Raw genomic sequence first — 27,405 nt, forward strand, 5'->3', positions numbered from 1 at the left:
TTACTGCAGTGAAAATGTTTAAATTCATAAATCAAAATGTCACCTGTCATATTTGTGGGGTTTTCATTCTGAAGTAAGAGCGACAATCAAACACAAACACCGGCTTTTACGATTTTAAAATGTATTTACACGTTTCATCTTCTATACAAATACAAAACTGTGATTATTTTACACTTATAATTACAAAACACAATTTCTTGCAATGAAGAAAAAAATCAGATTTAAACAGATTTATTTGTCAGGTGAAAATCTATTAAATCAAAAACAAACACAATCTCTCCTGAACTGAGTTAAGGCTAAAACAGACAAATGAGCTGCAGTTAGATACTAAATCAATTAGTAATGTGGTGAAGAGCTTCGTTCCCATGTGGAACCGAGTGAGTCTCTACTGGTCGAGCTGTAGTGTGCAGAACCTTCATGAACCTGACACATGAGGTGAAGGGGAGAACGAAGGACACAACCAGGACTCTTCACTAAAGAAACCAACAAAACGGTGAGAACTACTTTCCCTACAGAGGCCACATGATTATCCTTCTGATTTTCATTTCTGACAATGCATCAACAGTAAAAAAAAACTGCCTTGTCAGTTCTGTGACTTTGTGGACTGAATAAGTCAGAGTACGGAGAGGTAGTCATTAGTCTCTGGAGGTGAAAAACTGACTTTAGTAAAGTGTTGTGTGCAAAATGAGACACAACGTCAAGCTTTACATCCATCGTCGTTCAAAACCTCAAACCTTTAAGTGCATTTGATCCATTAGTCACGTAAAATATGACTCTAGAGAATTAGCGTGTGGATATTTTCTGTCTAACACACATGTGGGTATTCAGCACCTATTCTTCATGTTTCAAGTTCCACCCATACTGAAAACAGAACAGAACTCGGTGTGAATCCTCTTTACACACTGGGAACAGGAAGAACAATAAATGAATCAAATTGATGGACAGATGTCTGTAGTGTCCAGAGAACGTGAGGTGGACGGACGCCTCTACATGCGTAGCAGTGGTTGCTGCACTTTGTCTGTAGAAAGCTGATACTGCTGCTGTCTGATGATGTCCAGACAGTCTCTGAGAACCTGCAAACACATAAACAGAGGAACAACATTCAAAAAGAAATGATTTAAAATCATATTGATGACTGTCGTGTTTTGATGGAGTGAAGCTCTCAGACTGTTTCACCTTCCTGGTGTCCTGAGGCAGAATGACTCCATCGTCCCAGAGCCGCCCAGAGGAGAAGAAAGCTGAACTCTCTTCCTCTAATCGCCGATTCAAGTCGTCCTCCTGCTTCTTCCTCTGCTCTTCCTCCTGCTCACTGTCGGGGGGAAGCAGAGAGCCAGAATGACCCGGAGCCGCCATCGACACTCTGGCGTTGGGCCACAGGAACAGGAAATTAGGGTCAAAGGCCCGTCCACACTGGAGAAGGAAACAAGATTGTTAAAGCTTTCCTCGTTTTCACCCTTTTTTGATTTTAATGATATTGTCTTATCCTTCTTGTTATCTTCTAGTTTTTGTTTCCTTGTTTTTTATCTGTCCTCATGTAGCACTTTGTACCAGCTGTTTTGAAAGGTGCTGCAGAGTTAAAGTGTTTACTCAGACTCTCACCATGGCGTAGCTGTCAGCGCCGTGGCAACCACCAATCACCACGGTGATTTTGGGGACGGAGGAGCACGCTACTGCTGACAGCATCGAACCCTGAGCCTTCAGACGGTTACTGTTCATCTCCGCCTAGAAGAAAAAACACAGGAAATAAAATAAAGATATAAAACAAATACTTCCCATTCCCTCCAGAGGCCGCTGGCTTTACTTCCTGTATTAAGACATGTATTTGCACAGGCTTGATGAGTTTCACTGGCAGTGAGTACCTGTGTCGTGGAGAGCGTTAGAGCTGCTGTGGGCGCTGTGTTCTGGAGGAAGAGGAGTGGGACGTCTCTCTGGTCACATAGCTGAACAAAATGACTTCCTTTCAGGGCAGCCTGGTACGACAGCTCTCCGTTGTTGGCTACTATCCCCACCAGGTTGCTGAACAGAAAGAAACACGATACATAGTTGATCAGGACCATACATCGATATTTCAACTCTTCATATACACCATATCACAGTCTGTGGTTTATACTGACAGCTGGAATCATTCTTCTATGGCTGCTATGTTAGTTTGAAGAGTATACTTAGTAAAGTTTTGTCCATTATTTTTTTAAATGTTCATAATTAGTCACAAGTACAGGTGTGACAAAATATCTTGGCTTTACCAAACACAATATATGATGTTTTATTTATTTTCTCGTTTTAATTGTGATAATCAAAACAGTATATATGTATATTTTGTGAATGAGCTTTTGGTCATTGGGGTGTACGCCCTCTACCTTGTCAAACAACCACAAAATAATCAATGTGTGTGCACACGTCTTTTACCCATGAATCTTTGCAAAGCCGGTGATCAGAGTGGTTCCAAAACGAGCTTTAAACTCCTGGAAGCGGCTCCCGTCCGTCAGCCGACTGATGACCTGCACAGAAACCACCAGCTGTTATCTACACAGAACCATGACTCAGTGAGACAGTGAATTTGTGGCTGTTATGTGTGTTTGTGCATTTTGTACCATTTTAACATCCAGACTATGGTTATAACTCAGTGGAGCGAGTCCCAGAAGATCCTCTGAACTGTACAGTGGCTCCTCCTCTGCTTTCCTCTTCTTCATCTTCTCCTCATCCTCCTCCTCTTCCTCAGGCAGCTGGAAATTGAGGGTGGAAACTATGTTTCTGGTGTAATCGTACGCCTCCTTTTCATCCCAGGCAAAATGATCCACACAGCCACTCACTCTGAAACCAGAAGATAAATCAACCCGATGATGCATCTGTACTCAAATTAACTCATCTCGTTATTCAAAGGCAATCATCTCATTTTGAAATCCTGTTCCAAGACTCGTGAGGGTTGGTTTGATTTATGGACCTACTCAGCATGAAGCTTGGCTCCTCCCAGGTCCTCTGGTGTCACTTCCTCTCCTGTGGCGGCCTTGACAAGCGGCGGTCCTCCCAGGAATATCGTCCCTATCCGGTGCACCATCACTGCCTCCTCAGCCATAGTGGGGATGTAAGCTCCACCCGCTGTGCATGACCCACACACCACTGACACCTGTAGGATCATTAGTTTGACAGATTAATTCGTAAATTGTAAGAGGTGAGGCTTTATCAAACTTGAATGCAGATTTGTCACCTGTGGGATCTTCATGGCAGACATGATGGCTTCATTATAGAAAGTTCTTCCTCCCTGGTTCTTATCCGGAAAGATCTCTGACTGGATGTTTACACAAACAGGGAATTAGGAACTCAAACAGCAGTCACTTACTAGTCTTACTTACTAGTCACACTTATTAAACCTGAGGTGTGTGTGTGTGTTTCACCTGCAGTGGTAGGAAAGCTCCTCCAGAGTCGACCAGGTAAACACAAGGCAGGCGGTTCAGAATCGCCACTTCTTGCGCTCTTAGTTGCTTCTTCACTGTGATTGGATACGCTGTGCCGCCTTTCACTGTGGCATCGTTGGCAATGAACACACACCATAGACCACAGATCCTGCCGATACCTGGACACACATGTAATGTAAAGGGTCACAAGCTATGGATGTTGAATAATGAATATGAATAAATTGCAGTGAGCGGTTCCTGACCAGTCAGACAGCCGGCTGATGGGATGTCCCCGTAAGGCAGACCCAGACCCGCGAATGGTGACAGCTCTAGAAAATCGTCATCATCCAGCAGGAGGCGCAGACGATCCCTGACCAGTAGCTTCTTGTTTCTTTTTGTGTGCCTAGCAATGGCATTCTCCCCCCCGCCTTTCATCACCTTCTCACTCAACTCGATGAACCTAACAAGAAATAGATGAGATAAATGTTGTGACTTTACATGATAAATAACGCAGTAGGGGAGAAATCAGCTGTTGGAACTTACTTCTTATGGCAGGCGTTGCTGTTTCGGAGGTTAGCTTCATATACATGTTGTTGGATGGGCTGCAGGGGGAGCTCCAGCACTGGGAAGGCACTGGGTAGAGATTTCCTCCTCTTCACTACAGAGCTCATACAACGAACTGAGCACGTCCATCGCTGCTCAGTCAACCTGTAACACAAGATTCATACATGAGGAGTGACAGCTGCAGAGGTGTATCTGAAATGTGAGTTGAAGAAACTAAAATGTCTGTTGCAGATTGATCAGATAGCAACAGATAGAACCAGAGCACATCCTCGTATATAAGTCTCATTTAGTTTATAGTTCAGTAGTTCTTCAGATGTAGTCACCTGCGATGTCTGTCTTCTGTTATGTTCTTTAAAACCCAAGATGGCGACAGGGTGAAAGGAGGCACCAAAGCAGGACACACTCTCCCTCCACTACACAAACACAAACGTTCGGTGTTCAGTCGTCAATCAGGAGCAGTTGTTATGGGAACAGAACACATAAGAGCTGTTAAACTATTAGGGTGTTTTAAACTTAAATAATGTACTTTATCGTTTATCGATAACATTTTAACTTTTTAACCGACTGCTTAACACTACAATTTTACTTATATAAACAAAATTCTTTCCCAACAGCCTCCAGTAGAAACCTTCAGAGGCTAAATGCTGCCTTCAGTTGGGGCTGGGAAATAAAACAACATCAATAATTAATGGGATATAATTTATATTAATAGCAACATGAGAAAGGTTCGATACATATCAATATATTACTCATGCATCGTGCACAGTGTGGAGGTATAACACATAATTGATCGACCCATGATTTGTAAACTATGTTGCTGTTTATCAAGTGTTTGTCATTCTCATTAAGAAGAATTTAAAACTACAACCTTCACCAAGGTTTGTCCCTGACCTTCAGACCTAATAGCTATAATTTGTCACTTTATTGTAATATAACTATTCTGCTTCTACTTCTGCAGTAAAAACTTTTAGAGGCTAAATGCTACCCTCAGTTTTGAATGGTGGTGTTTAGCTGCATCTTCAGCTGAGTAGAGGTTTTCACATTCACTCCTCCTTGTTTGTTATAATCCTTCACGTTTTACTCAACACTAGTTTACTAACATAACTCACTAATATACAGAGGAGGAGTCGCGTGCACTTGACCTGAAGTTATTAGCTAACTGTGTTTACAGTAAGAAAAGTGTGTCAAAGGTCAAGAGACGCTCTGACAACTGTGAGAAAACATGGACTCAAAGAACAAGAAGCGGTTCTCACCTCGTCAGGCAGCGGAGCATGTTTGTTTCTGACTGAATAATAAATAAAATACAGGAAAACTGCACAACTCCAGTGTCTGAAGACCACAAGGAAAATAATCACAACATCACCATTCAGCCAGAGCATCTACTTCCTCTTGAGTAGGAAGGCTGGACGGCTCGAGGTAAAAACGCTCTATCGCCACCTATAGTCATGGATGTGTAACAACAGGGGAGCCCAAAAGTGGTCATCCCACAGAAATGGTTTCAGTTGAGTGGAATATGAGATGTATTGTTGCCTTATAGATATTTAAACAGGTACAAATTTCTGGATTTGTTACAATCTATATCGTGAGGATAACATGGCTATTTATCTATGTATCTGTGCATCTGTGTTTCTATCTATGTATCTGTGTTTCTATCTATGTATCTGTGTATCTGTGTATCTATATCTATCTGTAGATATCTATCTATCTATCTATCTATCTATCTATCTATCTATCTATCTATCCATCCATCCATCCATCCATCCATCTAATGATTGCAGCTGTAATGACTCATCTTGACCAGGAGAGGAAGCTGCTCCACCTACTCATTGACAGTTTATTGTTCCACCAATAAGGGGTTAGGGTGAGGTGCTTTAAGTATTCAGACAAATATTGGGTGTTTTAAAATGACTTTATTTACATTAGAGAGAGTTATTTGTAAAATGTCTGTACAGGCCTGTACAGGAGCAAGAAGCCTGTTGATGAGTTAAAAGTACAAACCTTGTGATACCTTATATCTTAAATGACAAAACAAATAATCAGCAAAAATACATACTATGATAATTTTATAGGAGTTAAAGCACCCTATTATGAAGCCATTATACCAAGATACTTACAGGTTCTATAGACTTTAAATTCAAGGTATTATAAAAAAAAACATTATTTTGCCTTGTAGTTTTCATTTATCACACGAGAGAGCTCAACGCACTACGAATTAAGAAAACACATGCAAATAGAAAAAACATGTGCAGATTAAGAAAACAACTTCATCAGTTTGACGACACAAAAGTCACAACACATGCAAATACAGAAACTCGCTGCAAATCACGAAAACGACCACGGAAATGTTTCCAGGGGACCATTTCTGGCTGTGATTTGTGAAGTTCCATCACAGCTGACGAGTAGCAGACTTCAATAACTTCCCGAAACATTTCTGGTGTCATTTTCGCTATTTGCAGTGTCGTCAATTTTATATTTTCTCAAATTGTATGTGTATTTTCTATTTGCACGTGTTTTCTTAATTTGCAGTGCGTTGAGCTGTCTCGGCCACCGTAAAATACACCATCAGAAAAGTTAAAGGAAAGACTTCAGTCCGTGTTTTAGTTTTTTCTTATTGCGTTTTTACTCTATTTGATCATAATATTTATTCATCAATCTATTCATTTGTGCAATTTCATTTAGTGGGGTGGGGTGGGGGGGCTGTGCGGTTAGGGGCCCCCGGTGTGCGCGGCCCTGCTGGTCCTGGAGAAGGAGGAGTGTTAGTCGGCGGACAGTCAGGCAGGAGGACCGCAGTCCCGACGGCAGTTTTGGAGGCACCGAGCGGGATAAAACTGCGTCCAATACGGGGAGAACCCAGCAGGGATAATCCGACATGAGTTGGGGAACGGAGCTCTGGGTACGTGTAACGTCTTCTCTGCGTGTTTTCGACTTGTTTCGCCTTTGACACGGACAACACGGAGACTCCCGGAGCGGAAGGAAGGTGCCGTGTTACCTGCTAGCCGCTAACGCTCATGCTAGCCGGCGAGGCTAACGAGGCTAAAGCTAATCTGTGGTGGTGGTGGTGGTGGTGGTGGTGCACCTCAGCGGCGCTGACAGCGGAACAATAGGCAGGGAAGTGTGCAGACACCGGCGGGCTCTTCCACCCGCTTCCCCTCTTGTCCAACTTCCACAATGTCCACGCTGCTGCTGCTGCTGCTGGTTTTTCCCCCTTTGCGTGACTGGCAAGTTGGGAAGTTGCATCTTGTCGGTGTTTTTGTTCCGTGTCACACCCTGTTTGAAAGGGAAGCTGGCCGGCGGCAGGGTGGAGGACCGCCGGGGCAGGGAGAACCTCCATCCCGCTCCGTCCCTCCACCGACGTTGGTGTCTCACGTTAACGTGTCTCTTTGTTGCCCCCCCACCCCCCCACCCCCCCAATCTTTTGTCTTGACCTCCGTGCGATCAAAGAGGACACATGTGTGTTTATATATCACACACAGCCTCTTTCTACACATTCAAACTCAACGATGAGCTCAACTACCCTCACATATTGAAGGTGTTAGTCTCTAAATGCTGCTGCTCTGATTCTAACAGGGACTGAATGTCTGCATCAGCCACCTCCTCTCAGAATTGGTATTAGACTGGTGTGTAATGTTTTTTTTGTTTTTTTTGCAGCATTGGGTTAAGTTGGGGAAGATGTGTTTAAATATGAGATATGATTCACAGGAGGTTGAGCTCCTGTGTGTGTGTGTGTGTGTGTGTGTGTGTTTTTGGGGTGTTGGCCATCACGAGCTGTTGTAACCAGAGAGCAGCATCCCCCCTGTGAGTGTGTTTGTGTGTGTGTGTTTGTGTTTGTGTGTGTGTGTGTGTGTGTGTGCTTCACCTCCCAGTGATGAGACTCCTCTGCTTGATCTCATTGGTTATTATCTGTAGTGTAAAATAAGCTTTTCTCCTCTGTCAGGAGTTGTCTGTGTTGCTGTACCCTCATTCATTCAGGTTTTCCATTCACTTTTTCTTTGCTTCTGGGTATAACATATGGGGATACAGTCACGAGTGTGAGTTTGTGATCCCAGTTAGACGGATGGAGAGACTGGCGAGTGTATACGAGTACAACACTTCCAGAGAAACTTAGATTTGTTAATAGTTCTTTTCTAAAGGTATGAAAAAAAGACCCAGGATGTTTCTTTTATCACTAAGCTAAGTTTAAGTTTTCAAATAGTTTCTGTTATCAGACTAACAGTCCATGTCCCAGAGATATTAAAGTTACAATGATACAGCACAGAGAAAACCAACCAGTCCTCCCATTAGAGAGATTCTTGCCAGTCATTGTTTGTCAATCAACTAATTGACTGTACATTTTAGTCCTCTCTGTTGTTAACGCACCTTTTTTCCCAGCAGCCATTTTGACACAAACTAGTAGGTAAACAAAGGTATTACTAATCACGTTAAATAAGGCTCAATCTAAATGCAGCATAACCTTAATTAATGTTATTAGGAATACCTGCTAGTTTACCTACTATTGTCAAAGTGGCTGCTGTGAAAAGGGTCTGTTGTGCAGAAATACATCCGTAAATATACCATATCTTTTACATGCCTTCTATATGTTCTTAGAAAATAAACCTGGAGAGAAATTATAAATATCGTAAAGGTCAGTAATAACAAAAAAACAGGATCTGGATTTTGTAAAACTTGAAGTGAAACTAATGAACCAGAGATCCGCTAAAATAAGTTAAAGGGAAGATTCCAATAGTGGAAAATGGATTGACTGAATTCAAAGTGTGAAGTTAAACAGTATTAGCTCATCTCCTCTGCGTCAGTGCTGCAGTGAAGCCGAGCCGGCGATGATCTGCTGTGTGGAGACGCTGTCTGACGGACCGTCATAATCCCCTCAGTCCGCTGATGAGATTAATGTGCGAACGGTCTGATGTCAGATTACACATGATTGGCTGTATGATGTCAGATTACAGATTATTGTCCAGTGGATAAGATGTATACTGTTGACTGGCGGTTGTGCTTTACACATGACTGCCTATATGTTGTCAGTCAGGATGTATTATTTTCTAATTCCATGTTAATCTCCAAAACCTGATTAGTAACTGAGAATATACTGCAGGTTCTGACTAGTTACATCATAGATGTGTGCATCTACTTTGATTCCATTAGAGTACATACACAGTTCAATATTATCGTCAATCTCGATTAATCTGACTAATAATTGTATTTATTATTCTTTTTAAAAAGAGCACATCAACATTGATGCGAATAAATGGCATGAAATTGGGAATAATTCGGAGGCGACACGCCCGACTGTTCACATTAAGCACAAATCAACACTAAACGACGATGTGGCGCTCCTCTTTCATTTCCCTTTAAAGACAAATCTAAGTGTGTGTGCAATGGCAAAAGACAAATATATATAATAAATGGAAAGATAAACAAAATGTGAAGTTAGAAATATGAAGAACAACGCACATTCTAATTGGTATAAGATGTAAATATTGGTCAAAAAACTAAACTAAACCTTAGACAAATCCACCGTTGTCAATATCGCTCAGTGAATATCGCTCAGTGAAATTAATTCTGATGTGAAATCTTTCTACTAAACAAAAAGTTATTTAATTATTTACTTATTTACACAATTTTATGTAGCAGAAACATTTATTTCCTGTCATTCATCTTCCCAGCTCACAGGCAGCAAACTAATTAATTAATAGACTGCACTCAGAAAGTCTTTGAGTCCACATTTGGCATCTTTACAAACAGTATTATACAGATAAAAAGCATTTAGAGCTTTAAATAGCATTTGTATATTCAGTACAGGTTGGTGCCTCTGCTTTTGCCCTGCGTTCTGGCTCTAACGCAGGTCTTTGAGACATTACAAAGCAAGCAAGGAACATCCTATTACCGTGCTGGCTTCCTGCCTTCGATACACACACATACAGTAGGAAGTGTTGTTCTGAATTAAAGCTCTGTCTGCTCTCTGTGTGTGCGCTTAGTGCCAGGATGCTGCCATGCTGTGCTCTCGTCTGTCTGGCCGAGGTGAGTTGGAGGCCAGCAGAGCGCAGCAGCCAAGTCTGGCCGAAGGACAAGAGAGAATGACAGGCGGTCGTCTCTACTGATCGGACTCAAAGGCAAAGATAAGGGGATAGAGGATGAAGAGGTGGCCGAGAGAGGACAGGCTTTAAACGCCTGGCTAGACTTTTGATCTTAGCTTTAAAGAGCTGTCGGCCGTTAAATGGCAAGGAGACTGTGGACCAATTGTGGAAACGCAGATTCACAGCAGTGAGCAGGTTTTTAACCATCTTCCAAATCAATGGGGTCTCAGGATTTTGCTGTCTCCAGTTGTTGTGTGGATTTGGAAAAGGCTTATTGATGTGATCCCTCAGGTGTCCTGTGGGAATGCTGGTGCAGGATGGGGTATCATGGCTATTTGTGTGAATCATTTGATCCCTGAAGCAGGAGTGTTGTTTGTATGCTTGGCATCAGGTGGCAATCAGACTCCAGACAACGGTGCTTGCTATCCCTGCTCGGGTTTGTGATATTTATAGACCGTAGCTTTCAGTATTTCACTGTGCTACGGCTAGAAAGTGAGGTGGTGGTCCGCAGAGAGATTTCTCCAAGTAGGCCCGATGGTCAGTCTGGGCACCTGGTTGGTTTCAATATGTAATATCTATGACGCTACCCTTTTCATCAGTCTTTTCAAATTAAAAGCAGTGTTGTTTAATTGTTTCTTGACATGGAAAGACACAGCAGAACCACTGTCAATTGTTCAGTTCAAGTTTTGACTTTACTGTGTAACAGCTACTCTGGACTGTTACTGTACATTTTCACTATGACATCTGGTAGAACAGGGGATTAGATCACGGGATCATACTACAGTATCAGACAGGCTTGCGTTTGCTGTGTTGGACGTGGCAGCTTTTTAAAGCAAAAGTGAAAGCTTGAACCGTACTGGATTTTTGTGGCGGATTTAGAAATGCTTGTGATGTAAGCAAAGAATTCTGGTCCATTTAGATTTTCCCCATCCATTGTCTGATCCGATGTTGTTACCAGTTTTGGTCTGAGGTTCTGAGACAACCGATGTCGTCTGTTCCTGTTGTTCACTCAGTTTATTGGGTTACTAGCAACTGAGAGACAGACAAGAGGATGGTAACTATATTGTTTCTGAAAGAACCCCTCTGATAAAGAGATGGTCAAGTTTTTAGAGACCGGATGCAGAACACATCTACAGCTCTACGTGATGTAGGCCTACTACGATTAGTCAATATGTTAATTGGTAACTGGTATACTAATGACTCTTGCTTTTGTTTATCCAATGTGATCATAAACTGAATATCTTTCAGTTTTTGTCAAATAATATTAGTAATCTGAATACATCTCCATAGGCTGTGGGAAATTACAACATTTTATAGACAAAGTGATTAACAAATGAATTGAGAAACAAACTGTCATGTTAATTAGTAATGAAAATAACTGTTCTGGGATGTTTTCCAATGCGACACAAACAGAGGAAACACTGAACCTCAGTTCTTTGTGTATCTGTGGATGTGGAAGCTCTTATGAGAGGTTTTTTAGAAGGGCAGTTCTCTGGTGCTTAGCAGGTCACAGCGGGTGTGAATGAAGTCATGTTGAAGCTGAGGGCACTGGCCTGCACACGACAAGCTGTTATACCCAGTCCAGCCAAGCTTGTCAACGTATTGTGTGTGTGTGTGTGTGTGTGTGTTTTTGTACGTGTGAGTAAGAGAACTCGGGCCTGATTGTGCAAGAATGAAGCCACTTTACTTTGTTTATGTCCTGGGTGTGAGGTCGGATGTCGTGGTTAATTAACGAAATCGTGCTAACACGCATCTCTTGGAGACTGGGAGGATGATGAGAAGAGATTAAGGAAGGAGGTGTGAGAGAAGGACCGAGGAGGAGAAAGCCCTTCGAGAGGAAGGGAGGAGGTTTAATGATGGGAGATGAGGGAGATATTTTCATATGGTGGAAGGAGGATGGAGTGAGTTTACAGATACCATGGATTAGATGAAACTTTAATGATCCCAGTGGGGACATGGGCTGTGAAGCAGTACGAAGTAACAGGATACATCAAGAATGAACTGGCTGTCAGTCAGAGGAGAGCAAAATTTGTTCATATAAACAGATCCAAACATTACATGTCTATTTTCTTTATTCCGGTTTTATGTAATTTTTAGTTTTGGGGTTTTCTTTTCTAAACTGTAAAATGTAAAGCCTCAATCACATTTCTTTGTCATTAGGGTTTGATGAGGACATCTGAGGAATCATTGCCAATTTCTTTGTAATACGATACATCAGCATCTGCTGTTTTTTACTCCCTAATATCGTAATGGCATTGCCCCAAAAAATCAGTATCAGCTGGGCTAGAATTAAAATCAATACAGGTTACAAGGGCACGTTATGGGATATTTTAGTTATATATCAATTTTAAATTATTTCACACAGATCTGATGTTCTCATGTCTTCAGTGGACATTTAAGTCTCTTGCTTCATATATGCATCTCATTCTGTGGAATTGATTCTTACAAAAACACACAAACACAGTTGTTGCCTTTCTCCCTCTTGCCGTTTTCTTTTTTTCCCCAGCATCTGTCCCCTCTGCTCCTCTCATCTCGCTCGCTCTCTTCCTTCCTCTCATCCTCCCATCACCTCCCTCTGGATGCGACCACAGCTGCATCCACCCAGCCAGCTGCTTGGCTGTCAAGTCCTTCTTGGATTCAGACGCCATCAGACCCTGGATAAACCTGTTTACATGCATTATCTGACCTGACTCTGTCACCTCTCTCCTGGTGCTTGTTGTTGGTGTGATGCTGCTTTTCTCTGGTGTAAAGCTGTGTCTGTATGTAGGATCATTTCTTTGGTCTATGACTTGGTCACAGTTGGTGTCACAGCACTGTACAAAGCATCTGGTGGAAGTGCAGGTTCAGTGAAAAACAGTGAATTAAGTCTGTCCTATTCTTTGATTCTTGATTTTGGTATATTACTTATTTTTGGTACCTTTTTCATATGAAGATAAATTATAATTATGTTATCCGTTGTTCTAAGATCAGCTTGCATTATAACTTTTTTCCAGGAAGTAAAAACTGAATCACTTGAGACAGAAACGGTTCCAGACCTCTCTTAAGAGTCATCACTGGTCTGGATGCAGCCTTTGGTCAGAGCTGCAGCTGCGTTCAGTGTTGTGGCGTCTTCCAGAAGTGACTGTTTATTAGTCAGTTAGCCAGCGGATAGAAATGCAGGCTTTAGGACACGTGGAAAATTGGAAGAATATATGCTGGGAATTTTTCTGGTGAATTTTTTCCTTAGACCTCCAACCCAGTCATTACACTAAACCTCTGCTGGATGGCTGGCTGCCGTCAATGTCGGGCCTGCTTGTGCAACACTCGCACAAAGTTCTGAATCCTTTTACTGATGACTTTACCTTTTCTCTTAGCAATGTTGATTAACTGTGACACTCGGTAGCTTGAGTTTATAGTGTTAGTACATAGAAGTGGGAAACCTGGTCACGCTAGAAGAATTGCTGAGATTCTGCAGTCATGTTTATTGTGTGGTTACCAGGAGACCCTTTAATATTTGTTATATTTAGTTTTGTTAAATCAATTTTCACATTTCACATTGGTGGAAGGGCACCTCTTCTTTGCACGATCTAATGTACAACTTCTATTCCTAAAAGCAGATTTTAACCTGGATTGTCCATGTTAAAGAAACAATACATTCCCAGGTTATGAAGGAACAATACCTACAGTACGATACATATTCATTATTATTCCTTTCTCTCACTGGGCTGATTCTTGTTGACTAAAACAGCAGTGAGGTTATTGTTTTCATCATGGCTGTGGATTCTGTGGTAAACCTATTGCTACAACAGCCTTTTAGAGTTGGCGACGTAGAGTTGAAATGTCCTTTGGTTGCTGTGTACTAAACACATCAGCTGCTAAACCCGCTCACCTCTGCTGCACTGCTGCTATCTGTGCTATGGACTGATACAAGACCAACTTTCTCTAGCTGCGTTTACTCCGCAGGAACTTTCTCCAGGAAGTAGGAACGTTTGCAGAGACTTGGTCTTTTTCTACCACAGAGACCAGGCTCTAAATTTGACCCCGACTACTGAGGTTTATTTCAGGGGGTCAATGGTTTGCATTCAAGGTGTTTTGAGTAGGCTTTGTTTTTCTTGTCTTTTCTGATAAACATCAGAACAATTTTAATCTCCTCCATGTTTGTTGTTGTTGTATTGTTGCTTGATTTATATAGTACCATCGTTGTTTTATAGTCTTCTGCATTACTGCCGCCTGATGGACTGGAGTGGAACATATTGTTCTAACCGTTGGTTGTTTATACGTCAGCAGTCTTTGCCTAATTCCCCCTGGTCTTCAAACCGTGGAGAACACGCAGGACAATAATGGTTTCCAGGAAACTTTGAGTTCTTTGGAAAAAAATGTTCCTTGGACTAAAAGTTCTCGGTACTTCAGGTAGATCACGGCTTAAGTGACATTCAGGCTTTAAGACAAAACACTAGCTGACTGGCGAACAGACACAGGGACAACATGACGGTGTTTATAGCAAACCTCTGATTGTCAGTTCAGTTCCATGTTGAGGGATCTGGCGCTCTGTCTCTTTAGTTACCATTACTTCCCTTGACTACCAGCGTTGGAGCATGAGGGATAAATCAAGCACTTCTTTTGTTCCCCTATTGTGAATGTGTGTGTCCATGTTAGAAAAAAGCAGTGGGTTGTATGTATGTTTGCCATGTGAAGAAGAACCATTAGCTCCTCTCATCCCACTGTAGAGTTGATGATGGCCCCTCTCCCTCCCTCTCCATCCTTATGCCAAATATCTTCATCTCCTCAACCAACCGTCCAATTTCTTTCTTCAGATCAGACTCAACTCTTAAGCAGAGGCACATTTATACAAAGGTTTCCCACAGGCCAAGATGAAATGGAGTTTTAAATTGGTTTAATGTCACATGAGCCTCAAATATTAACGATGTGAAGCTGCTCTTTGAGTTTTCTCCTTTTTAAATTAAATCAGGCTGCACCCCTGGGCTAGTGCAAATATACTGTACAATATCTTGGTCTCAGTGCAATATACTGTTCATAGAACTACACAACCATCATACACTGTTCCTCATATACTGTATGTATGTGTGTATTTATTGTTCTATCCATCCCTGTTTTTTCATTTCTAGACTTAATATACAATGCATATATTTATATATATATATATATATATGTGCCCAATAAGTTTGAAGATTCTGTGGCCTGTTTTATGATTATTGTGTGTAACACTCAGGGAGACAGGCTAATTTTCATGGTACAGCTGTGCGATGACAATAAAGGCATTGTATTCTATTCTATTCTAAATAGCACACACTTGTAGTTATCAGTTCCCTGTATAATTCCCATGGAGATCCATGAATTATGCCCTGGGAAATTGGTGAAAATGTTGGGGAAATGCCTAGATCTGCTTTTTTGTTCTGACCTATGCCAAGATTTAACGGGTTCTTTCTTGGCTCATGTCTGATCCTTTTGAGCAGTTTCTTGGAAGTGCAAGTATTTACTGAGAAATTGGTAGTTTGGACAAAATACCTCCAACTCGTTCATGGTCTGCTGAAAGGAAACTACAAGTCTCTTGTGACTCCGGCTGCATGTCAACCAACCCCACATGGGATCATGACCTCAAGATTAAAAAAAAACCCTCCAACAGCATTTTGTGTTTTGACTGTGGATTTCCTGGAACCATCCCAATGGTTTCTGAAGGTCCCTATACCCCCTTGTGCTGATGTAGCAGTTGGCATTGTGCACAGGCAGTACAAAAGCAGATCTATCAGTCAGGGGAGTCTATTCGTTGTGCATTTTTCTGCTGCTGTGGTCAATATGTGCATGTGTGGGGGGAAAAAATGGCTTGTGACAGGAATTTGGGACAATACACATCCTATAAATATACAGACATCATGTGTAGAAAGTGTTTATACACAGTACAAGTGCAACTAGGACAGCCCCACCCCCTCTCCCCTCGCTCGTCTCCCATCTTTCCTCCCTCTGTCTCCCTCCCTTTTCAACATAAAGCCTGTTTGCATACAAGGAGACAATGTTAATTCTGGTGATAGGAGAGTTTTCCCAGGGTGTTGATTTGCCCAATGAAGTTTCAGAGCCCAATAAAACTGCTCTGTGCTGCTCATTTGCACACACGCACTCACCATAGCTGCTCTGCATGAATGGTTGCTGGTAACCTAGGTAACCTCCTCGTGAAGTACACTGTGTAACCCCCCCCCGGTTACCACGGCTACCCCACACCATAATATGTCAGGTAGTCTGGGTTGCTGGATGAAAAGCAGCAGGCTGACTGTGAGCTGGTTTGTAATCCCCGGTGTTTATCAGACGTGAGGGAATATAAGAATCTCTTTCTAAAGAAAAGAGGTGATATGGTGATGAATGTGTTGTGCGTGTTTTAAAGCATTTTTTCCCCCTAACAACTTGAAGCTTATTTTGCCAGAATCACACAAATATAAATGGCAAAGTGGCAGAAATCTTGCACAGTGAGATGAAACAATGGCCTCAAACAGGATTCAGATTTCTACAGTCATTTGCAAAACCAATTTAAATCCACCTTGTGACCAACTATTGTCTCCCAGAGCCGTCTTTAACAAACACCACTTTGTGTTGATCTAGTCTGGACTCGCCATTGTTCAGAGTTAACAAATTACTCATGAGGATGCAGCTACTGCACTGCAAGACACACAATGGGTCCATCATCAGCAGGGATTAACTGATGCAGATCCGCAGAAGCAGTAACTGATGCTGATGGTAATGAGATGGTATTAATAACTAGAAACGATGCTTGCGGCCATAACAAGAGTAGGAAGTGAAACCTTTATGTGGAGAGATAATAATAATAATACAAGCTCTAGTTTAGCATTGACACTGAAAATGAGGAAGAGGCTGTTGTGTCCAAACTGAAGCTAATATAATAATCAGCAACTTGATGATCAATTATTCTTGTTATTTTTCCAAACAAATTCAGATCCACACGTGAAAATTTGCCTTTTTTATCCTAAGAGTAAATAAAATAACTTAGTCAGTCAAATCAAAGCATTTGATGACCTTGCTTCTGTCTTCAGGAACCTGATTGGTATTTGTATCATAGATTAAATGTCTTTGAATAGATTAAATGATAAGAATAATAAATATAATTTGTATCCGTACCCTAAGGGCTCACTATTCATCATGTTTTATGTAGTTTGTTTGATTCTCCTTCATATTAAATGGACTACAGTATATGGTTGTCCATTGGTATCACTCTTCTCATTGGAGCCACTCTGTTCCTTTTACCAGCAGGAAAAGGCTTTGTGCAAGGAGCTAATAATATCTTTTCCTGCATTTTTGTACACTCAGTCCATTTGAATGAATATTTGCTTATTGATATGTACGAGCATAAGGAAATGTACTCTCTGTGTTTTACCAAACACCTGCTGCTGCTTTGCTCATCAAGTTAAACCGTCAGAATGGAGGCAAATAAAATAATTTGTTTTCCCACAAATGACAGATTTTTGATTGGTTGGTGTGAAATGGACTAAAACAGGTGTTGTGTATTTGTCGTCTAAAAATATTGCCAGAACCAAAACCCAGTGTCATAGCCCAAAGTCAGCCACACAAACCAGTGTGAACACGGCAAGGAGAAGGTGTCATGGTCCACACGCACTGACTCACACACATGGGAGACTCATGCCAAACCCTGATTGTAGAACTTGAGTCAGCGGTTAGATAAATCAGGGATCCTGCGGCTCTCCTCTCTTAGATGAATGAGCTGTTTGTGGGTACGCATGCACATATGGTCTGATGACACAGCTCGATGGATTGTTGAACAGATACAGTCATCATCACATCCTGCTCTTTCATATTGGATTCACTCACACAGGAAACACTGTGGTTAATAGTTTGTGTGTGTGTCTTTCTGTAGCCACCCAGCTTAGTCATTGATCCATCACTGCAATAAATACAACAAGGGTCTGGATCAGTGTAATCCAATTCCAGGTTGCAAAATGTAATATATTCTCTTTGTACTAATGCTAATTAATCTGTTATTGAACCCTTTGTCTTTTTTGCTTTCTGTGTATTGGCAGAGAGCTGTGTAGAAAACATAAAGGCAGCATTGTTGTCAGCTGCCTGCTGGTTCAATCTAGATTCTATAGGGTTTTTACAAAGGATTTAGACGTAACAATATAATCAATACAGATTAAACACAATTCTATCAAACCCTCAACTTTATTTTATGAAGGGTACCGACAAGAGTTTGATCAATACTAATATTCATGTTTAAATTTATTTTAATATGACAAAATATTATTTATTACAATAGTACCTTATATAAATATTTATCATCTCAAAAACAACAAAAGGTTTAATGGTTTCAGACGGTACTTTAAGGGTTTTAAGTGCAATTGCAAAGTGAATATTTCTGTTCTGACAAAAAATAAACGAATGGACTTTGTCAACAGGAAAATTGTTAATTGCAGCACTAAGTTGTTGCTAAATATTCTAAATACAGTTTTCTGCTGATTTTATTTGTGACCTGATTTGATCCTGAAACGCATCAAGCCACAAAGAGACCCAGAATGATGCTTGTAGTTCTGACTTAACGAACAGGGTTTCCTCTGTTGAACCCTTTTAGGATCAGATAGTGATCCAGGAAATCCGCCGGGCGACCTTCAGTGTCGACCGCACAGAATGACGCTGGTCAAGATCAGGGTTGAGACAAGGAGGGTCTGTCTGACATTTACAAATAAAGCTGAGAGCAAATATGTGGGAGTATTCAGCAAATCTGGTGACAGAGGTTATTGAAGAGTTGTTTATCTTTGCTAATTATGAGTAAAGCATCCCTGAGACAAAGGATACAATTTCATCATACAACAATTAAGTCTCTACCTATGTTAAAATGGAATCTGCCACATGAAACTGAATTTGGCTTATTTTTACTTAATAAAGAACCAGAACAATTTTGCTGCTAAACTCTGAGTAAAACTTTAGAGAACCCAGATTTCACTGACCTGCAATCTAAGGATGAGGGTTATGTTGACTGTCTGGATAATTTTGTCTACTCTTGACCTTTGGACAGAGATGGATATTTGCATGAATTAGTGGATTGGTTGGCTTGGATGAGGCTGCTACAGAGAATATGCCTCTTGCAAGAAAGAGACTCAAAGACAGACTGTACTGAGCTGATGAACGAAGCAGTTAAAGTTGACCAACAGTATGTTGGCAAAACAGATCAGGACGAGTGTGCCGTCCTCTGGCAAAGGAGAGATCAGCAGCTTAAATGCCTCTGACGTAAAAAGATGTGTCATGTTAAAAACAGTCACGTGTTGGTTAGGTGTTGAAAATGGGTTGTATCCTGTGCTTGTTGGGGCATGTGCATATCTGGGTAAGATTAAAATCTGTCTTAATGTCCAATCATCTGTCTCTATTCCTGTGTCTCTCCTGTCTAACCAGTCTGTCAGGGTGTGTATGTGAAGATGCAGGGCGGGAAGACAATACAGGGGATCGGGTTGCTATGAAACCTGACTAGCTAGCCACACACAGGAGTGTCCAGGTCGGGGTTTTCTCACAAACGGGTATTAAATACAGTCGGAATAGAGCAATGCAGGAATGAATTCTAAAACCTGGAAGTAAGTTAGCATTTTATGCACTACCAGTTCCCTCTTGAATGTTTTTTGTTAGATGTCTGTGGTTAACACAAGCTTCATGTTTTATTCCACAACATAGAATCACCAGTAAACACCAAACCCCTGATATTTTTAACTCTTGGGGGTTGCTGATCACAAGGTTGTGATCAAATCACGTGATGTGCCTTCAGTGTAAACTGAAGAAAGCATTCCAAAACGGCCAAAATAGCCAATTCCCCCCAAGGGATAAGCCTTTATGAGCCTTAAAAAAAAAGTTGTTGGAAACATTAAACATCATCATGCTGAACCATTTTAATTATGTTGATGCTGTTTCAAACTAAACTTCACGGTTTAAGAAGAAATGCTTTAGCACAATAGCTAAGTGTGCTAGATCAAACTGAAAGTTGGAAACTACAGTGGTAGTGAAGTTATGCAAGAAATGTGTAGTGTGCAGCCTAAATTATCATTTTCAAAACTCAGTAAAGTAACCTACATAAGTTAAGATGATCTCCCTGTTAAGTTAAGTTTCTACTTTTTGTTTTCATAGATCTTATTTTCTGCAATAATCCAAAAACCAGTGGAAAAGAAACCAACACCTCTGTGTTCGCCTACAACAATACGTCGTCACTCTGTGGCCTGGAATCAAACCTTGGGTTTTGAGAGTATAAGACTATGGACTTGGATGACCTCACCAGTTATTTATGCTGTCTGCAATTCTTAGACTTAACAATATATTCATAAATAATTACCCTGACTAAAGGCCATAAAGTCTGACACATTGCAGGGAATGGCCGCTCTGCTCCATTAATTTCCATTGGAATGAGGTTGAAGATGAGTCTTGTGAATCCGTGTCGTGCAAAACCTGCGTGTAATGGTTGTTGTGGAAATTATTGCTGGTGGGCTAAGAGTTTCAAAGGAATTGTTGTCTTTCACCCTAATGTAGCACATCAGCCTGAAATGTATAGAACTATTTATTGTATTAAAGAGACAGGAAGAGAGAGACAGGATGTGTATGCATGGCTGGCTCCAGAAACAGAGCATTTATTGTGGTAAAGCAGGTCAGGTGATTAAGTCGAAGGCATCCATGTTTATTATCAACTCGTGACACACATCTCACACTCTCTTTTTGCATATGTGCTTCACTGCTCTCCTGTTTTGCTTCGCTAACCAGGCCTCATTCTTTCCAGTCAGCAAAAAAACAACATATTATGCATTGACGAGCATGTGACTGGTTAAAGTGTGACTGTCACTGATTTATGGTCACACTGTCGATAAAGAGACGGCAGCAACTTCTTCAAACTGAGGTTTTGCCCTTGGCTCTTACCCGGTCTCCTCCTAAAACCTGAATGAACTGTCAACCAACACACTTGTTTTATCAGTTTATTACTACAAAGAAATATCGACAATTAATTTAAAAAACGTCTTTGTAAAGCTTCATGTAATATTCTTGTGTTGCTTGTTCTGTCTGACCAACAAACGATTGTTATTCATCAGAATGAAACTGCATATTCAAGAAGCTGAATGAATACAGATTATTGAGATGATCACTAAAATAATTGCCTATAAATTCAAGAAAAAGAATTGACTAATCATTTCAGCCTTGACATAGACTTTTACTTTTTAAAATACAGACCAGAGGACAGACTCTGAGTTTGTTGTCGACATGTGTTCCATCTGTTACAACTTTCCACTTGCCAATCCGTTTGGTGTTGAAAGCGATGCTCTGTGTTTTAAGGTATTTATTAGCAGTTGAAATGCTTTTTCCCTTCTGCAGTATTCTTTTGTAGGTTTGAGGAAGGAGTTTTGATGTTTTCCCCCCCGAGCACAGGTTCCTGTCAGGCTGTCTCTGGGGCCAGTGCTCTGTGTTCGACTGGCCCACCGAATGAAAAATATGAAAGCAAACATTCCAGTGGAGAGTTTGTCAAGACAGATCATTGTAATATGATGATGTTTGAAGGAGTTGTTCAGTGTCATAGTTTTGACTTTATTCGGATATAAGATATCCGTGACTGTGATATGAAACTAAAAACCCTATAGTTTCTCTCTTTAACCACTGTAACAGATGTAGCTAAGCTCTATTTGACGTAATTAAACTCAACTGTTGGACTGGGAAACAGAATATCCAGCAGTTGCATAACAGGAAGAAAACACCCATGTATTCACCTCAACTGAACTATTCGAAACAAACAAACTCACACAGATATGACAATAGTTGAAACACAACACAGGAACTCATTTGGTTTCAATGGGATGCAGAACCACAAGAAGTCATTTAATGCACGCAACAGTTATAATTGGAGTTACACATGTCAGAAGTGAGGCAGCCCACTTTTTAACTTATGGACATTATTGGAGTTTAGCTCTTATGTGGTATTTGCTCGTGTAGTTCAAACACTGGGGACTGGTGTATGAGATGATGCAGTGTTAAAAAATACTGGCATGACTGGTTCAATATGTTTGTGTTAATATTATCCTGTTCATCAGATATGTGATTTTATATTACAGAGATTGCTCCAGACAGGATTTAAGATCAGAGTTAGGGATGAGTGAGTTCACTGTAAAACAGTAGGTTCATGTTGTTGTTATTGCTCCTGGGGGAGATGATATATACGTTCTCCATGGTAACACTTCTCAAAATCCTTATCGACCTTTGCAGTTCCACCTTTTACATCCTTCATAAAGGTTATGAGCTGCTCACTGACTCAGAGCTGACTGAGATCTATGATGTGATCACTCTCTGATTTATTCTAATCCACTGAAATATACAATGTGACCCGTTATTAATCCTGTTTCCTCTGCAGTTAGTGTGGATAGCCAGGTCTGTGTGTGTGTGTGTGTGTGTTTGTATAGAGCTACATTCCTGCAGCAGTTTATATCACTGCAGGGGAAAGAAAGAAAGACGATAAAGGTGGGGGTGTGTGTGTATGTGCGTTTGCTTGTGTGTGTGCGTGTTTGTTTTCAGGGCGTAGATACAATTGTGTAAACAGCTCATTGGAACTGATCTTAACACTGAAGTAATTCAATTATCAACACTGCTACAGACGTGGGTCATTTCAGATTGAGAGCCTATAAAAAGGCAATCAGCACTTATGAGACTGTTTAAAGCTTCATGTGACATTAAACTCCAAACATTAAATTAGATTTAGTGGTATTGAGTAGTATTTCTGCTGCTCTGTTGGTTTTACACTGGAGCAAGTGAGGGAATATGAAGAGCTGCAGGATCTTGTGTAGATCAGCCATTTGTCAAACCATCTAATGCACAGAAATGTGTTAATGGGACAGAAGCACTTCTTAATGAAAGCTCTGCAGGGAGAATGGGATGGAAATGCAGGGATATTGAGGCCAAAACCTGCAGCAGAGGTTTGGTAAACCAGCTGAAGAGGCTGGCTCTTCCTCCAGCCTGTACAGAGAAGTCAGGAGGGGGTGACGTGGACAGCGTGCCAGTGCTCCTGTCTGTTTTGCCCATAGATGGCAATTTGAGACTTTTCCAACACAACAACCTTTTTAGTATCAAATCCAAGTCTATTCAAATCCAGATGGTCTCAGCAAGAAAGAAGCAAAATGTATGTGTGTCTGTAAAATACACATAAACTATGTAAGGGGAGACAGAGACATAATGAACAAGGCCGAATTGCAAAGGTGCACAACAGTTAGAAATGTTATTATCAGGACAAATTGTACAATGGCAGTTTGGTCACTTTCACAGTAATTAATGGGAAACACTGAAGATAATGTGTTACAGTGGGTCCCTGTGAGGGAGCTAACACTAGCTACCAGCTGTCAGCAGGCATCAGGTGTGTCTCGTCAACACAAACACTGCAGGTTCATTAGATCTGTGAGTTTTTACCCTCTCAGGCTCAGGTGTGGATATCCAGGAACAAATCTGATTCATGCTTTAGACTTTAGAACATTGGTTATTTAGCCGATGTTACTAAATCAACAAGAATTTAATCAAATCACGGGATTAGTGTCGATATCCAGCTCTTCTGCTGAAGCCTGATAATATTAAAATCACCCCAGCTCACCTTGAGGAATACAGTAAATCACATCTGAGGGGAGCTTTGGACCAAATGAATGTTCATCGCACACAGATGCAATTTTCTTCTCTACGCCCCTCTTGTTTTTCTTACCTCCCCTCTCCAAATGCCAATCTTCTCCTCCCTCCCTCACACACACACACACACACACACACACACACACACACACACACACACACACACACACACACACACACACACACACACACACACAAAGCCTGTCTCCTTTACCCCATCAAATTCTTGGAAGAGACTTTTCTCTTCTGGTTGTTTTCGAGGTAGATGAACACAGATGCAGTAACAACACACACACACAAACAACACACACACACCACACACACACACACACAGACTGAGCCTGGGGGTCTCTGTGATGCCAGTGTTTCAGACAAGTTGACATTTCCCACCCAGTCTGTGCCATGTGCGCATTACTGTGTGTGTGTGTGTGTGTGTGTGTGTGCCTGCTCTGGAATGCCACAGTGTGTAATTAGTCTATTGTCCTAGCAACATTCTCTACGCTAATTAACCTTGCCTTGTCTCATGGAATGCACCCAGCCTGTCTGGCTCTCTGATTGGCTGGGGAGGGGCCGTCTTGCCCTCTGATTGGATTTCAGGCTGACTCCACAGTGGAATCTCCACGCAGGGCGTCTTCAGTCTTCCTCGTTTGGGGGCAGAATGACTAATTTATTCTCTCACCCTGCGATGGAAGCTCATTAAGGCAGAGCAGTGGCTTTGTCAGTGGGAAACGCAGCAGAAACAGACCTGTGACCCATTTTTTGTTTTAAATCTGCACAGGAAACATTTTTTTTTGTCTGCCAAGTCACATTGGCTGGTGCCAACAAATAAATTGTACAGTGTTGTTGTTATAATTGCCCAAAAAAGTGAGTGTTGAGTCCAACTGATACTGGATTTTCATTCATGATATTGATAATTTGGAGTAATTTATTCATTAAAGCGTGAACCAAATTTGTAAAATTTTCCTAAACAGGGCATATGCTTAACTCGCATGTGGTTCAAATGGTATTGGTTGAGTTGGACCAGTTTTGTTGAGCTGCAGGTGCATTAACATGCTTGCCTTTGCCTTGTGTGTCACCACATGACTCCTCACTCGGACTCATTTCACATCAAAAGCACCCTGCAGAATGGCGACAGGCTACGTTTATAGGAAACTCTGCATTATTAAAGGCTGTCCTGAGTATTTCATAGCAGACTGGGAGACCTAAATACCAGAGAAAATAAGCTACTGGACTCTGTGAATGGAAAGTGTCAGTTACGGGGCAGGTGCTGCAGCAGAATGGATTTCTGAGCTCAGACCAGCTCCCAGATTCAGCCCTGCAGAGATGTTGTCATATCCCCAGGGAGCCAGTCTCTGCTCAGCGAGCCACAAACTACAGGATGAGCTCATACTCTATTACTTATTCATGGACACTGTCACACAGGCTGACACAACCACATACAGACTCGCTGGCTATAAGGAGGTGGACAGGCAGGCGTGTGCACACCAGGCTGGTAACAGACGGACTAGACAGCAGGCGCTTACCAGAGGCGACCAGTGCGGCAGGATGCAGATAAAAATGGGACAAAAACAAGCCTTTCAAATATGTTTGTGTGTGACTTCCTGCAGAGCAGCTGCTTATCTCTGTCGCTGCTGTCCATCTTGGCTGCGTCTTTTTGGGTTAATCTTTGTGTTTGAACCACAAAATAAGCCTGCCACTTTCTAAATGTCGGCATCACTGAGATTTTTTCAAAAATGTTCCTCGCTGTTGAAAATTTGCATTTGTCCTCAAAGAGACTGAATTCTGGATCACAGTAGAAATATGACCAAGAGTTGGTGACTCCTTGTGGGATGGTTGCATAAATAAATAAATTTTTCGGGGCACTTTCTATTGTACTTTCCTCAGTTTTACATTTGACAGACATTTTAGTTAGGGACTGAACTGTTCCTTTTCTACTTTGGAACAAATATACAACAATATAAATATAGAAATCTTTCTTTACATATTTTTGCCAGTAGTGGCTCAACCGCTTGTTTAAAGACACTTCAATAAGAACAATGTTTGCCCGCACACGTGATCAAAACCTAGTCCTCAGGTTCAGGATCTCCCCCCCCACCCCCACCAACAGGCTCTGCACACTCACCCTCCTCGCACACATTAAGCATCGTGGCTTTAAAAGCACAATGCTGCTCAGCGGTGCTATTCGAAAGTGTCCCTGCTGTCTTTGTGTTTGAGGAAAATGATAACAGAACAAACAGGGAGGTCAGCTGTCAAGCACTGTCTCCTATTTCCCTTATTTGCTCCTTTACAGGTTTCTGTTGACACACAAACACTGAGAAGCAGAGTGGTAGTTAGGGTAGCTAACTTGATGGCTCTCCTGATTTCAGGACTGATATCTATGAGACTGTGATATTTGGTGTGGCTTGATTTAAGGGAACTGTTCGGTCTTGGTGCTCGACTCAGTGCCATTTTAGTTTTTGCTTGTTATATCCCATTCACTACAAATGCTCACACACTTTAATATCTTTTATAAAGCATAGAGTTATCATCTAGAAAGAGTTTGAGAACGTTAACATTGTCTTCTTATGAATACTGCAGGAAACCCTTGACACTTGAGAAATGTTGCTCCTCAGCAACAAATTGTCCGATGGTGGGTGTCCTCGAAAAGAACCACTATGGAAAAAAACATAGAACCTTGCTGGCAAATGCACGACCACACAATAATAACATAACTTAGAGATGATATTTCGCCAAAGGGCAAGTCCCTGCCTGACATTTTTCATTTTATCCAGTCAGCTGGTAACTTCCTGTGGAAAAACATGGTTTTCAGTAATAAAACCTGAAAAACTAGAGGACATCTTAGTTCAAATTTGCCTGTTGAGGCTTAAAGTGACGAAGGAATTAAATTATAAAACCACAATTCTGACCTTTTACCCTAAACTACACCACATGATGGTCGAATAACACACAGAACATGGTGGGAAGAGGGTGGAAATGTTTGTTGTCAGTACAAATACACATCTCACCACAAATCAACCGCTACAATCCCGTGTGTGTGTGTGTGTGTGTGTGTGTGTGTGTGTGTGTGTGTGTGTGTGTGTGTGTGTGCGTGCGTGTGTGTGTGTGTGTTCAGGGAGCTATAAATGATTGTGTTTTTCCAGTTGAGCAGAGCCATTGTTGCCAGTCTATCTGTCCTGAAGACACAAACAATCTGACACCAACATGGTGGAGATGCTGTCGATATAATGTATAAAACTGTTTTTCTCAATTGTCATGTCATGATGTTAAATTCAGAGCCGAACGAATGATGTTGATAATAGAAACAAAAGAATTACTAGATATTAAAAGACCGTGTCATTTATACCCCATTCAAATTGCATTAACATTACACACACGGGGAGTGGGAATAAAATGTTCATTGTGCTCCTCTGTGATTTAATTCACGGTTCCGGATGGCATTTTAACCATTTTAACCAAAGGGGAACAGAATATGGTCTGTAACTGACATGAACATTCAGCGGGACAAAGACGAACGCGAGACAAAGCCCCCCCAAGGGAACGCAAGAGAGTTGAGGGGGATGTGTGGAGGGAAAGAGGTGAAATAGAGTCAGTCAGTCAGTCAAGTCTTATCACACACAAACATGAATTACAGTTAACGTGGGTAGCAATGTGGCAGATGTCAATTGTGCATAAGAATCTGCTTAGAAATCAAAAGGGGTAAAAGGATGGTTCAGAGCTTTTTAAAGTTATCCAGTGATGGTTGTCTGCAC

The 27,405-nt window shown here is 41.4% G+C and overlaps 2 protein-coding genes across 4 annotated transcripts in view; one reads left to right on the plus strand and one right to left on the minus strand.

The window, feature by feature from the left end:
- Nucleotides 1–169: 169 nt before the first annotated feature.
- Nucleotides 170–5,354, minus strand: si:ch211-198n5.11 (methylcrotonoyl-coenzyme A carboxylase 2). The gene is made up of 13 exons (XM_035176706.2): nt 5,210–5,354; nt 4,280–4,369; nt 3,936–4,100; nt 3,656–3,852; nt 3,393–3,571; nt 3,206–3,286; nt 2,946–3,124; nt 2,592–2,811; nt 2,407–2,498; nt 1,860–2,016; nt 1,600–1,722; nt 1,177–1,410; nt 170–1,073 (listed from the first exon to the last, which is right to left on the minus strand). The coding sequence occupies exons 1-13, from the start codon at nt 5,227–5,229 to the stop codon at nt 987–989; spliced, it is 1,824 nt and encodes a 607-aa protein (XP_035032597.1). The 5' UTR covers nt 5,230–5,354; the 3' UTR covers nt 170–986.
- A 1,321-nt stretch (nt 5,355–6,675) lies between these two features.
- The window catches only part of fnbp1l (formin binding protein 1-like), a 38,283-nt gene continuing 17,553 nt past the window's right edge, over nt 6,676–27,405 (plus strand). For 2 of the 3 annotated variants that reach the window (XM_035175860.2, XM_035175861.2), the window contains exon 1: nt 6,676–6,849. In XM_035175860.2, coding sequence (XP_035031751.1) covers nt 6,826–6,849 — 24 coding nt within the window. In that variant the 5' untranslated portion in view covers nt 6,676–6,825. The remainder of the gene's footprint in view (nt 6,850–27,405) is intronic. The other variant, XM_035175862.2, reaches the window with a different exon arrangement.

This window comes from Hippoglossus stenolepis, chromosome 14 (assembly GCF_022539355.2).
Source record: "Hippoglossus stenolepis isolate QCI-W04-F060 chromosome 14, HSTE1.2, whole genome shotgun sequence".
NCBI lineage: Eukaryota > Metazoa > Chordata > Actinopteri > Pleuronectiformes > Pleuronectidae > Hippoglossus > Hippoglossus stenolepis.